Genomic DNA, 14365 nt, shown 5'->3' with positions numbered 1-14365 from the left:
TATAAACTCCCAGAACTTTCTACAATTTGTAGTTTTATCACCACACCACAAAAGTTTTGATGAATGCCCCTTTAATCAAACAGCTTAGATATAATTAAGAGGAGATTCGAACTTGAGATCTCATTCAACGTTCGAAAGAAAATAATACTAAACTAAATTAATCTACTTACAAAATCATTCCACCATGGTTCATATTCAATAGAAATTCTTCAAATTTTGTGATATTATCAAAACAAAAGTATTCTAATAGCCAAAAATTGGCTCTCAGACTCAAAGGCATACCCTATGAATATGTGGAGGAAGATTTGAGGAACAAAAGCCCATTGCTCCTCAAATTGAATCCTGTTCATCAGAAAGTTCCAGTTCTTGTCCACAATGGAAAACCAATTGTTGAGTCTCTTGTCATCCTTGAATACATCGATGAAACCTGGGAAACTGGCCCTCGACTTGTACCCGAAGATCCCAAGTTCGCTTCTGGGCAAGCTTTATGCAAAAGGTGACACTTGAGAACAAAAACAAAATGTACATTTTTTAGCAATGCTTAATCACTCATTCAAGCTAACTAAATTATTCATTAACTTAAAAAAATATTTGTTGTTTTGTGCAGGTGTGTGAGAGCATGTTCTCAGTTGTCAAAACCAATGGAGACGCACAAGATAAAACCATGAAACAAGTGACTGAGACAATGAAGTTACTTGAAGAGGGATTGAAGGGTTTCTTCCCAGATGGCTTGAAGAGGGATTGAAGGGTTCCCAATTCATTTGACATTAAAAAAAAAAAAAAGTGGGACTGCTAGAGGTGGTCATTTTTTCACATTTTGGCTCATATGAAGCTCAGGAAGAAGCCCTTGGACTGAAGTATATAAACCCTGAGAAGACTCCACTAATTTATTCCTCCATAACAGCTCTGACTGAGATCCCTGGGGGTGAAAGAGGCGCGCAATCATCATGAGAAGGTGGTGGCTTTCATCAAGTTCATTAGAGGAAATGCCCTCAAATCTTCTGCAGAGTGACCGTTTAGTGGTATTGTTGAGTTGTGTTTGCTTCTTGTTGTCAATCACTCTGTTTTCTTTTGTGTTTGTGGCCCTTTTTAGAGTCTCAAATAATGGGAGCAAGAATCCTGCTTGGGTTCTGCTGACCAATGTTGACTAATTTGTTATAGAAGAATAAAACGTTTAGTACCACGATGTAACTTTACGTGATTAATAAAGAGAGATTCACTAAGTTACTCAATACAGGAGTCCAAATTATAAAAATATCTTATATGAAATGATTTTTAAAAACATACTCAAATTCCATTTACAACATAATAAAGAGACTTTTAACTTCTTATAAATTACAAAACTGCTATTAATTTCTTAAAACAAGTCCAACCCCAAAATCTCATAAAAATACTAAAAATATTCAATATGGTATCAAAGTAATTTAATAATTAATATTAAATTCAAAAAGGCCAGTTGTTAATCTTTGAGTTTTTTTAGGATTTATTTATAGAAATTCAATGGTGTAAAGTTTATCTATAATATTAGTGCTAAGAAGAAGTTTATCACTAAATATCTCATTAATAAATATGAAGATTTACTGTTATACACAATATAATAATTTATATTATAAAAAAATCTTATATAAAATCTAATTTAGAAATACACTCAAAACTCATTTACAACGTAACAAAAAACTTTTTAACTTCTTTTTAAATTACAAAACTACCATCATTTTTTAAAACCAGCGGCCCATTCGACTTCTCAATCCTCACTCTTCTCTTCTGAAATGGGTAACCCACACCAGTTCATCATCTTTTTTCACCGGTAAGCCTTCCAATTCTCCATTTTTTTCCTTCATTAGATGGACCTTATGCCACGGAAGTAGCGATAACTTGGATTCTATCTGTCATATTAACGGTGTTCGAAAAATCGGCCTAGGCGTTAGATTTCATCCTAATCGTTAAGGGTAGGCGCCAGGGAGTTAGGCGGCGCCTGGGTGGGTCGGGCGGCTGCTTCTCTACTCTTCTCGATTTTTCTTTACTTCAATTAGATGGACCTTATGCCATGGAAGTAGCGATAATTTGTTTTAAAAGAAAATTTGGATTCTTTCTGTCATATTAGGATGGTTGGAAGACATCAATCAATTAAAATGAGAGAATGAAACCATTGAATTTTAAAGATAGGTTTAACTACACTTTTTGGAATTTGAAGCAGATGAAACCCCAATTAAATTTTTTTTTTTTTTTTTAACTCTTGAGTATTAAAGAAACTAAATCTCCCAGTGTTAGAAATCAAAGGAAAAGATTGTGTTCCTTTATCAAAAGATCTTGTTGGGAAAGGGGAGAAATCAACGTTTTTGGTATTTAGTGAATGTATAACTGCCAAAATGAATAATAAAAAATTTGTCTGGTTCTAAGTTTGTAATGCTTTATTTGAATATCAGAATTGTAAAGTATTTGTGGACTTGTGGGAAGTTACTAATTGATTTTTTAATCAGTCAGAATTTGTGTGGGGACGGGGAGCTATTGATTGAAGCGCCTCACACAAATCAGGTATGATCATAGAGTAGAGATGTTATAGAAGTAATATTCATGGCTAGTGGGTGAAGCTCAAAATTTGGTATGTAATCATATGGATGGCATTTAACTTTAATGAAATTCTATCTAAGAAAGTAAATTTTCAAGTGTTGGCGTCTTTTTTTCTTGCTAAAGTCTTCCATATCTTACCTATGATGCCTTGGATCCAAATGTGTGGTGTTCTCTCCTCCTCCTTCCCTCTTCTCTATGTTTTTCATTATGATTGGAATTAGGCAATGAATAGTATTTCACACTATGGACCTCTTTAGAACAACTGGTCTGTGTCATCCAAATAGTTGTTTTGATTTGATTGTACTTGGTGTTTAGGATTGAGGATGTTCACGGGATTTTAGATGGACATCTCATTCATCCTCCTTGTAGCTCTTCTTTAATTAATAAAATTTGTGTTTTTAAGAAGAAAAAAAAAGGGATTGCTTAGTTTGAGATTGTATGTCTTACCCTTTTCTTTTGGCCTTTACATCATTTGCGTTGTAACACTAAGGAAAATAGGACTGCACCTTGTAATAGCCAAATTTTATTCAAATAGGATTGCGACTTCTTAACGTGCATTCCCCCACCCCACTAGTTTATTGTTTTCTTTTGTCCCCAAAAAGAAAATTCTGACATGCCATATTTTGATAATTGGTGAATCAGAGGCAGTTAGCCTTTTGGCCTCTAATTTATTTAGTTGTCATTATTCTGCTCCTCTTTCCTTATAAGCTTTAGTTCTTATTTCTAGGATAATGGTTTGGTTTCAAAATTATAATTTCCTGTGCATTTTACAGACTATGCTCTATGAAGGCTTGAAAGATTTGAGTATGGGAAGCAAATTACAAATTACAAAATCCAAATTTTCATATTGATATTTCTATTGAGGGAGTCATGCTTAGAGGAGTGGCTGGTGGTATGTACCTTGTTTGTACTTTGACCTTCTTTGTTCTATTGATAGTTCTATTATTGAATTCATTATTTTCTTTTGGGTGATTAATACTTGCATTTTGTTGTCAGGTATTAGTGCATATCTTGTTGTTGGGTATTTTCTTTCATTTGGCAGATAGTGGTCAGCACTCATATGAATTTTGATCAGATTGTTGTTTTGTGATTGTGGAGTAGCTTTTGCTGGTCTAACAGTGTATAGAATACTGATTGTTTGTATGTCTCACCCTTTTATTTTTGCCTTTACATCATTTGCTTCGTACCACTGGGAAAATGGGATTGCAACTCCTAATAACCAAAATTTACTCAATTAGGATTGCAACTTCTTAACTTGCATGCACCACACTATTTTCTTGTTTTACTTTGTCCCAGCAAGGAAAATTCAGACATACCATCTTTTGATCTTTAGTGTACTTACTGTTACCTGAACAAGGCTTGACAAGTCAGGTGTTCTGCATTTGAACACTGATCACATAGGTGCACAGGCACAAGCACCATTTATCTTTTGTATCATTCAGGGGTTTCTACAATCCTATTGCTGTTTTATCAATGCACCCTTGACTACCATTTTGGTTAAATGTCATCGAATAACAACTCTCGGGGACAAAATTGAGGGGCTATTCTCAGAAAATTAACTTAAGTAAATTTTGCACTGATTGTTATTTCAAACTGACCTTTCAACATTTTCGGCAAAAAGGGGAAGGGAAATTCTATATAGCAATTTTCCTTTCAATCAGGTATATTTGATATGGGCCTAACATTCATGATTAAACTCTGTATACAGTATATGGTTGTATTACTCATTGGCTGACAGTCAGATGTGATAGCAAAAGGATTTTCTCATTTCAATCTAATGTTTGTAGTGAACTTTAGGTACAATGAATGGTTGGATGCAATTAGTTGCGTATGGATGGCTGAAGATGCACAAGGGATGTTCGGTAGCAGTCCAGCTTCAGATCCTACTTTTATGGTTGTGGAATTTGTTAGAGACCATTTCAAAGAAGGATTAAGAACACGCATAAAGTTGCTAGCATGTTAGTAGAGAAGAAGAATTGCATTGATTTTTTTTTTTTTTCCTATCATATCTATTTTGTTCAACTGGTTGGGGTATTTACATGTATCAAGTAATAATTTGGACGACAATTTTAGTACTGTTTTCATGTAATATATAGATATACATATAAAGATAATGAAAAGGAGGTTTAATGTTTTTCTTTTTAGCTACCAAATATCATCCAGCCGGTGGGAGGAGAAAATTAAAATTCTTTTCCCAGATTTAGCGACGGTTTTTCCATTCGCTGCGAATACAAGGTTTAGCAACAGTTAGCGACGATTTTTATCGCCGCTATATATGTTTTACAGGTTAGGGACATTTAAATCGTTACTAAAAGTTCAAAAACCGTCAAGAACCGTAGCTATAAATCAAAAACGTCGTTAAAAAGCGTTGTTGTTATATATTGGTTTGTATGGTGTTTTTCTCTCTGTTTTCATATAGAATTCTTTCTTACTTCCCCTAAAATGTTACTGGAAATTCGATAAGTAATGTAGAAGCTGCAAAAAACTTGATTCCACAAATACCACATTTCTATAATTGAGAATTAAGTGACACTTGCATTGTTAAGAAGCCGCAAAGAAAAGCCAAATATTTGGAGTAAATTTCACATTTTGATGCTTCTTAGTTTGACTTTGAGTTTGAAATATAATTCTTGTAAAATAGATATTAGCATTTTCATGAAAAACCACCTTGGACAAGAACTTTTTATTCCTAAGTTTCATACAATTGGATTTCAGATTTATAAATTAATTTTTTAGTTTCGGATTAATAATTTTTTATTAATTCATATTAGTTTAAATAACTGTTTTTAACAGTTGCAACTTGTAACCCTTCATATAAGGTTTCAGATGTTTATTTAAATCTGAAAAACCCTCATTCGTTATGTACAATAAAAGCATTAATTATACAAACATATGCATACTGTTTGAGAGGAAAACAAACAAAGTTCGCAAGATTCTAAGTCCTAGTGCTATAGGACTTAGAATACGGATAGTTGAATCCTAGGAGTCAGTCACCTGTAGAACTTCAAGCACCAAGAAGGGGTGAAATTACTGTCTTTAGGAAATTGCATCAAATCTGCAAGCCTCTATCTCAAATCCAAGTCAGTTTCATTTATTTGTTGTTTAATGTATTTCAATTTGCAATTCATTTTAAAATTTCAATTTTGTTGGCAAATATATTGTTGATATATAATTATTTTTATCAGTCACTGATTGTTGGTTTTCCAACATTTCTTTGCATCCAAGAAGATGAGGAGTATTATCTTGCTCAATTTCATCACAATTATCTATGGTACGTATCTTTTCCATGAGCGATTTGTCTTGTTACAAACTTCCAAGATATGAAGCTGCCATTAATATTATCACTGATGTTGTTGAGAGAATGCCGAGGTCCGAGACCAACCATGTAATAAGTGCTGTGCAGAAGCAAGCTCTTCTTCAAGAAATGGCTCTGAGGCTGACTTAGAAGCTTCCTCTTGCTGCTTGCTGCTTAGATTAGTAATCAAAGTTTTGATTGTATCTTCCTTTTCTTTCATTCGGAAATATTGACATTTTGTAGACCACCATATCACCACATGAATCTTTCTTTTTTGTGGTTTTAATAGGATGCGTCTAGTTGGAGCATGGTTGGAAATGACCCTTGTTCAACATCAATGGAAAGGGAACTTCACACAGTTTTGTCCATAACGGACTCGGACCAACTGCTATGCATTGTTTTTACATTTTACAGCTTTGATTTGTAAGGACGTTTGGATTGAGGAAATCAAGGGTTGCAGTTGGGTATCAAATTACATGCTCGCCTCGGTTTTGATGGCAGACTAGAATAGAATACTATGCTTAATTATGCTATACATAGTTGATCAAACTGCAGGCAAGTTGGGGAGGGGAGAGGACTTGAAATCAGTCATTACTTGGCTTGTCTTGAGAAATCCTTGCTTCACTTTCCTCCATGCCCCTTGTCTTGTCACAAACACCATAGAAGAATTCTCTTGGGTGTCTTGACACTTTGTTTGAAAATGCGACTGAAGCTTTGTGTGTAGAAAGGTGAATTGAAGCATGAATGGCTTTGTTAAGTTGGTGAGTCACAACTCGGAGCTCATATATATATATATATATATATATATATGATTGCCATGAATGCTGCCCTCGAGGATGTGTACGAGAGGGTCTTTGCCGATTCCTATCAACATGGTGCACCTCTCAAGGGTGAGACTTTGACCGAATGAATGGGGATCAATTGATAGACATTTTGATTGAGGAAGAGAATCCAATCTAGGATGAATGCTTTTTTCGTTCGCTATGTGCTGTATACCTTTTAAATATATTCGAATATTTAAATCGTATAACCACGCGGTTATACTCTTTAAATATATTTAAATATATAAATAGTATAGCCGCGCGGCTATTTTAAACCGAACTTTTGTAGCTGCAGAGCCAGTCGTTTCAGGCCAGGCAACAGATGTATTTTTACCGGCACTGATTAAACCCGCTGATAATATATACTTGACCAAAGATCCAAGAATGCAAATTATTATCTCACTATACAAGCATGCTTAAGGGAGAGGTATTGTTGTCAACGAATTCGATTATATACAAATATATAAATTATGAGGATAAGAATCACATATAATGAAACCTTGCTCTAATATTTAACAGCTAGACTTAAATCATTGATGTCCAATGTGTTGGTTTATAAGTGCTGCTGCTGAGATAGTTTATTATTTCAGTTTGAAAAAATATAGCCGTTGGATAACAGTCCAACTGTGCAAATAGGATGTAGCTGTGCTTGCCATGTGTCTCTATCTCATAGGGTAGTGAATGAAAGGCTGAGATGTAAATGATGTAATAGGAATGTTCTATTCCTAACGGTTTTGTCAGATGCAATATACATACAATTTGTGTGGGAGCTGAGCTAGTATTCTGCTAGCTCTTCTTCTTCCCCAAGCACTCTCTCTCATTTTTCTCCAGATTACATTTTCTCATCTAAGAGTTAAAATACAAGATAATAGTCTCTGTATTCTAACATGGCCTCAGAGCCAGGTTTGATTGCTTAGCTGGGCGTTTGTATCTGTGAAGAAAGGAAGCTGCGTTGTGAAACTAGTGTGTGGAGGTCTGCGTCTACCATGGCTGGATCTGGATCTGGAGGTGAGGTGAGAGCGCCAATTTTCAATGGAAATAATTATGAGTTTTGGAGCATAAAGATGAGAACCATCTTCAGGTCTCATGGCTTGTGGGATCTGGTTGAAAAGGGATTAGAGTGGTCAGATTCTAAAGGAGCTGATGACTCTGATGAAAAGAAGAAGGAAAAGGAAGACTCAAAGGGAGCTGGTGAATCTGGTGAGCAGAAGATAAAAAGGGATGTCTCAAGTGGTTCTGAAACAGAGAAGCTGATGAAAGATGCAAAGGCATTGGGACTGATTCAAGGGGCTGTGTCTGATGAGATATTCCCCCGGATCTCCCATGAAGAAACCTCTAAAGGAGCTTGGGATCTCTTGATGCAGGAATTTCGAGGTGACAAACAGGTAAGAAGTGTCAAATTACAGAGCCTGCGTAGGGAGTTTGAGTACACTAGAATGAGAGATGATGAATCCTTGTCTGCCTATATTACCAAACTTTTTGATGTGATTAATCAAATGCGTAGCTATGGAGAAATATTGCCTAAAGAAAGAGTAGTACAGAAATTGTTGATTAGTCTACCATCTGCTTATGATTCTATCTGCTCAGTTATTGAACACTCGAGAGACTTGAATGAGATTGAGGTGCAGGAGGTTGTAGCCTCACTCAAGAGTTTTGAGTTGAGATTAAATAGACATTCTGAAAACCAAACAGAGAAGGCATTTGCTAGCCTTAGTGTTGATGCTAAACCAGTTAAAACTGGAGATCAGAATAATAAACAGCATAAAAATTGGAAGTCCAAAGGCAAGAAATGGGAGAACAAGACAAGTGATGGCACTAAAACTCCTTGCAAGCACTGTGGCAAGTTACACTTTGGTGAGTGCCGATTCAAGGGCAAACCAAAGTGTTATAACTGTGATAAGTTTGGCCACATTGCAAAGGATTGCTATAGTAAGAAATCACCACAGCAGGTTAACTATGCTACTCAAGTGGAAGCTGCACCAACTATGTTCTATGCTGGTAATGCAGTTGGTGCTGGTATAACAAGAGATGAAGAAATCTGGTATTTGGACAGCGGGTGTAGCAATCACATGACAGGAAAAGAGGACTTGCTGGTGGATATTAACAGAAATGTGACTGCAAAGGTTGAAATGGGAACTGGACAGCTTGTAGATGTAACTGGAAAAGGCACACTTGTGGTTGAAAACAAAGTAGGCAAGAGATATATCAAAGAAATAATGCTGGTACCTGGACTGAAAGAGAATTTACTCAGTGTGGGTCAGATGATTGAGCATGGTTACTACTTGGTATTTGGAGATCACAAGGTGGAGATCTACAATGACAGCTCTCATTCAAATCTGGTTGCAAAGGTACAAATGAGAGGTAATAGAAGCTTTCCCTTGAAACTGCAGGCTGAAATGCATTTGGCTTATATAACAAGTGTAGATCAGTCCACTGAACTTTGGCATAGAAGATTTGGACACCTAAATATGAGTAGTCTGAAATTGTTGAAAGAACAAGACATGGTAGTAGGACTACCAGAAATTAAAGGGATTAAAGAGGTGTGTGAAGGGTGTGTTCTAGGCAAGCAGTGTAGAGAAGCATTTCCAAGAGAGGCTACCACTAGAGCACTAACTCCACTAGAACTCATTCATAGTGACATCTGTGGTCCTATGCAGACAGTTACCAAATCTGGAAATCGGTTCTTTCTCACTTTCATAGACGATTGCACAAGGATGTGTTGGGTTTATTTCTTAAGACACAAGTCTGAAGCTCTAACTGTGTTTAAGAAATTCAAGGCCACTGTGGAATTGCAAAGTGGTTATAAACTGAAAAAGATGAGAAGTGATAGAGGGGGAGAATACACTTCATTGGAGTTTGACAGTTTCTGTGAAGATGTAGGAATTGAAAGACAACTTACAACCCCATACACACCACAGCAAAATGGTGTGGCAGAGAGGAAAAATAGGACTATAGTAGAAATGGCTAAGTGTTTGATGTTGGAGAAGAAAATTCCATTTGATTTTTGGGCTGAGGCAGTCAACATATCTGTGTATATTTTGAATAGGTGTCCAACTAAAGCTTTGAGCAAAAAGACACCATTCGAAGCCTATAGTGGAAGGAAACCAGGGGTTAAGCATCTAAAGGTATTTGGCTCACTGTGTTATGCTCATGTACCAAAACAACAAAGACAGAAATTAGATCTTGCAAGCAAGAGGTGTATCTTCTTGGGGTATGGCAGCTGTGAGAAAGGTTACAGGCTGTTCAACATTGAAACTGAGAAGGTAATTGTTTCAAGAGATGTAATATTCAGTGAAAATGTGTGTTGGGATTGGAATGCAAAGAAGGAAACTAGTGTGAACATCTTGCTCACTGGAATCCGAGAAGAAGCACAAGGAGAAGAAGGGAGTTCTTGTGAATTTGAAGAACAATTGGAAGTGAATGAGGTGCCTAGTTTAAACACTGAAATCAGTGATCAAGAAAGGGTCACAGGTCCGCAGGATGTTGATCATACTCCTCTCAAATACAAGAGCATTGCAGAAATTTATGAAAAATGCAATATGTGCATTATAGAACCAGAAAGCTTTGAAGAGGCAGCAAAGGATGACTCTTGGAAGAAAGCAATGGAAGATGAAATCACCATGATTGAAAAGAACAATACATGGGAGCTTGTAGCTAGACCATTTGATAAACCAATCATTGGAGTCAAATGGATCTATAAGACTAAACTAAACCTTGATGGATCTGTGCAGAAGAATAAGGCTCGGCTGGTTGCAAAGGGATATTCTCAAAAGCCTGGAATAGACTTCAATGAGACCTTTGCACCAGTGGCTCGGCTTGACACAGTGAGAGCTTTGGTAGCATTGGCTGCACAGAAAAATTGGAAGCTTTTCCAATTAGATGTGAAATCTGCTTTTCTCAATGGAGTATTAAGTGAAGAGGTGTATGTGGATCAACCACTTGGTTTTGTGATTCAAGGAAGTGAAGATAAGGTGTATAGGCTTAAGAAGGCTTTGTATGGCTTGAAACAAGCTCCAAGAGCTTGGTATGAAGAGATAAATTCCTATTTTACTAAAGTTGGTTTTCAAAGGAGTTTGAGTGAAGCTACTTTATACACTAAGAGGTCTCCAAGTGGTATTCTTATTGTGTCACTCTATGTAGATGACATTATCTATACAGGGAGCTCAAAGGAGATGATGCTTGAATTTAAGAATGAGATGATGAGACAATATGAGATGACAGACCTTGGTTTGCTTCATCATTTTCTCGGCCTTGGGGTTTTACAAACTGACTCTTGCATTTTCTTGCATCAGAAGAAATATGCAAAGACTTTGCTAGACAAGTTTGGACTCAAGGACTGCAAATCGGTTGCAACACCTTTGGCAGTGAATGAGAAGTTGTCCAAAGTGGATGGCAGTGACTTAGCTGATGAGACTTTGTATAGACAAATGGTAGGAAGTTTGCTCTACCTAACTGCTACAAGACCAGATATTATGTTTGCATCTAGTCTTTTGGCCAGATTCATGCATAATCCTACAAAGAAGCATATGGGAACAGCAAAACGGGTGCTAAGATATATACAAGGTACTATAAGCTATGGCATTGCTTATGAGAAAGGAAAAGGAGCTGTGTTAATTGGCTATTGTGACAGTGATTGGAGTGGTAGTGAGGATGATATGCGAAGCACATCAGGCTATGCATTTAATTTGGGGTCAGGAGTGTTTTCTTGGGCCTCAATTAAGCAGAGCAGTGTGGCTCTTTCCACTGCAGAGGCTGAATACATGAGTGCAGCAGAGGCAACCACTCAAGCTGTTTGGCTCAGATTTGTGCTATCTGATTTTGGTGAAGAACAGGTAGAATCAACTCAGTTGTTGTGTGACAACACTTCGGCTATTGCTATATCAAAGAATCCTATCCATCACCACAAAACTAGACACATTAACCGCAGGTTTCATTTCATTCGAGATGCTCTTCAGAATGGTGAGATCGATTTGCTTTATTGCAAAACTGAAGAACAGGTTGCTGATATATTCACCAAGCCTCTTGCAAGGGATCGGTATGAGTATCTAAGGAAGGCTTTAGGTGTTATCTCAGCACAACACTTAGAAGGGAGTGTTGGTTTATAAGTGCTGCTGCTGAGATAGTTTATTATTTCAGTTTGAAAAAATATAGCCGTTGGATAACAGTCCAACTGTGCAAATAGGATGTAGCTGTGCTTGCCATGTGTCTCTATCTCATAGGGTAGTGAATGAAAGGCTGAGATGTAAATGATGTAATAGGAATGTTCTATTCCTAACGGTTTTGTCAGATGCAATATACATACAATTTGTGTGGGAGCTGAGCTAGTATTCTACTAGCTCTTCTTCTTCCCCAAGCACTCTCTCTCATTTTTCTCCAGATTACATTTTCTCATCTAAGAGTTAAAATACAAGATAATAGTCTCAGGCCAGGCAACAGATGTATTTTTACCGGCACTGATTAACCCGCTGATAATATATACTTGACCAAAGATCCAAGAATGCAAATTATTATCTCACTATACAAGCATGCTTAAGGGAGAGGTATTGTTGTCAACGAATTCGATTATATACAAATATATAAATTATGAGGATAAGAATCACATATAATGAAACCTTGCTCTAATATTTAACAGCTAGACTTAAATCATTGATGTCCAATGCATGAGATTAGTTTATGCAAATTCTCTGTAAGTATAAAAATACTTTGATTGGCTGTCATACAGCTTTTCTTCTGAAATGTAGCGTCACTGCCTACGATCTAATTCTATAGGAGCAGGTAATTTCCCACCCCACGTCCCATATGGAATTAATTTCTTGTGCTTCAACAATTTAAGTTCTTGTGAAACCTAATTGGATTAGCTATAGTTTCATCTTCACCAGCCTGCGCGACTGTAGGTTGGTGATGCTGCAACCTGCAATGGCTATTGCTATATGGAAAAATTAGGTTGGTGATGCTGCAATGGCCATGGCAATATGGAAAAATGGACCTGCCAAGTGATCAAAGCAAACTGAATGCTCTCAGAAACAAATCACTGCTTTATCTGGTCAATACTTGACCAGGTATGTAGTTGGCATTTGAAAATTTGGAAGATAGAATACATTTCATTATAATATGATAATATCATATTCTAATTAGGAACAAGAAACATATTCTATTGGCTGAGGCGCCTTGTTTGATAATTTTTTATGGAAGGCATTTCAGGCAAGTGTTTTACTATCAACTTGTCAGGCAAGATAAGCAAATGGTTTAAACTCTACATAAGCTGCTTCCAATAGCATTAACTGAACATCAGATAAAAAAACTACACAGAGAGAGAGAGAGAGAGAGAGAGATGGCAGAGGAAAACAAAGTGACCCTTTATGGAATGTGGATAAGCCCTTATGTTAAGAGGGTGGAATTCGCTCTCAGACTCAAAGGCATACCCTATGAATATGTGGAGGAAGATTTGAGGAACAAAAGCCCATCGCTCCTCAAATTGAATCCTGTTCGTCAGGAAGTTCCAGTTCTTGTCCACAATGGAAAAGCAATTGTTGAGTCTCTTTTCATCCTTGAATACATTGATGAAACCTGGAAAACTGGCCCTCAACTTCTACCAGAAGATCCCTATAAACGTTCCCAAGTTCGCTTCTGGGCAAGCTATCTGCAACAGGTGAGACTTGCGAACAAAAAAAAAAAAAGTGTACATTTTTTTAGCCATGTTTAGTGCTTAATGAGTTACTCAAGCTAATTAAATTATTAAGGTAACTTGTACATATGTTTGTTCTTTGGTGCAGGTGTTTGAGAGCATGGTCTCAGTGCTCAAAAGCAGTGGAGAAGCACAAGAGAAAGCCATTAAAGAAGTGACTGAGAAACTTAACTTACTTGAAGAGGGATTGAAGGGTTTCTTCCCAAATGGCTTCCCTAATTCATTTGACAAAGAAAATGTGGGACTACTAGAGGTGGTCATTTTTTCACATTTTGGTTCATATGAAGCTCAGGAAGAAGCCCTTGGAGTAAAATTTATAACCCCTGAGAAGACTCCACTAATTTATTCCTCCGTAACAGCTCTGACTGAGATCCCTGCGGTGAAAGCGGAGCGCAATTCTCATGAGAAGGTGGTGGCTTTCCTCAAGTTCGTTAGACGAAATGCCCTCAGATCTTCTGCTGAGTGACCATTTAGTAGTATTACTATTAATTGTTGAGTTCTGTTTGCTTCTCTGTTTTGTTTTGTGTCTGTGGCACTTCATGGAGTCTCAAATAATGGGAGCAACAATCCTGCTGCTACTTGGGTTCTGCTGACCAATGTTATCTAATCTGTTGTAAAAGAATAAAAAGATTATTACCGTGACATATCTTCTGTAGAATAAATTCATTTTTTTTTCTTCTTCTTCTTCTTTTTGACATCTCAAAAAGAAGACTTACAAGTAAACATAATTGGAAAAAAAACTAAAAAATCAAAAGCAAATGTTGTCCTTACAAGAATAAGCAAATGGTTTAAACTATTATTATCATCCCACCAAACATACGTGGTAAATGAGGAGGAGCCCATGCTACATGGTTGAAAACAGAAATAATTGCATAAATACCTTTCTTTATGTTTTTCCTTGGCTAACCACTTAAAAAATCCAACATAAAGAAGGCTGTCATTTCACTAAATCAAAAGCAAGTAGGCATCACATGCGGTGTTTTTAATTTATAT

The 14365-nt window shown here is 36.7% G+C and overlaps 1 protein-coding gene and 1 long non-coding RNA gene across 3 annotated transcripts; both read left to right on the top strand.

Moving 5' to 3' along the window:
* Positions 1-1724: 1724 nt before the first annotated feature.
* On the top strand, positions 1725-4705 carry LOC117628170. 2 transcript variants are annotated; one of them, XR_004585913.1, is made up of 4 exons: positions 1725-1807; positions 2485-2535; positions 3345-3463; positions 4369-4705. It is a non-coding gene; the product is annotated as an uncharacterized LOC117628170 (long non-coding RNA). The 2 variants fall into 2 exon arrangements; XR_004585914.1 differs by having other exon boundaries at positions 1731-1807; positions 2481-2535.
* Positions 4706-12969: 8264 nt separating this feature from the next.
* Positions 12970-13839, top strand: LOC117628717 (glutathione S-transferase U10-like). Its single transcript, XM_034361220.1, has 2 exons — positions 12970-13336; positions 13461-13839. The coding sequence occupies exons 1-2, from the start codon at positions 13019-13021 to the stop codon at positions 13836-13838; spliced, it is 696 nt and encodes a 231-aa protein (XP_034217111.1). The 5' UTR covers positions 12970-13018; the 3' UTR covers position 13839.
* The last annotated feature ends 526 nt before the right edge of the window (positions 13840-14365 follow it).

Source organism: Prunus dulcis, chromosome 5 (assembly GCF_902201215.1).
Source record: "Prunus dulcis chromosome 5, ALMONDv2, whole genome shotgun sequence".
Lineage (NCBI taxonomy): Eukaryota > Viridiplantae > Streptophyta > Magnoliopsida > Rosales > Rosaceae > Prunus > Prunus dulcis.
Note: the sequence above shows the minus strand (reverse complement) of the source record. Positions and strands in the feature narration are given on the sequence as shown.

Bases quoted from the DNA above. Each gene is read 5' to 3' on its own strand.
- LOC117628717 (XM_034361220.1), top strand. From the start codon at position 13,019: ATGGCAGAGGAAAACAAAGTGACCCTTTATGGAATGTGGATAAGCCCT. The intron at 13,337-13,460 runs GTGAGACTTGCG...TCTTTGGTGCAG, and splicing joins GGGCAAGCTATCTGCAACAG to GTGTTTGAGAGCATGGTCTC.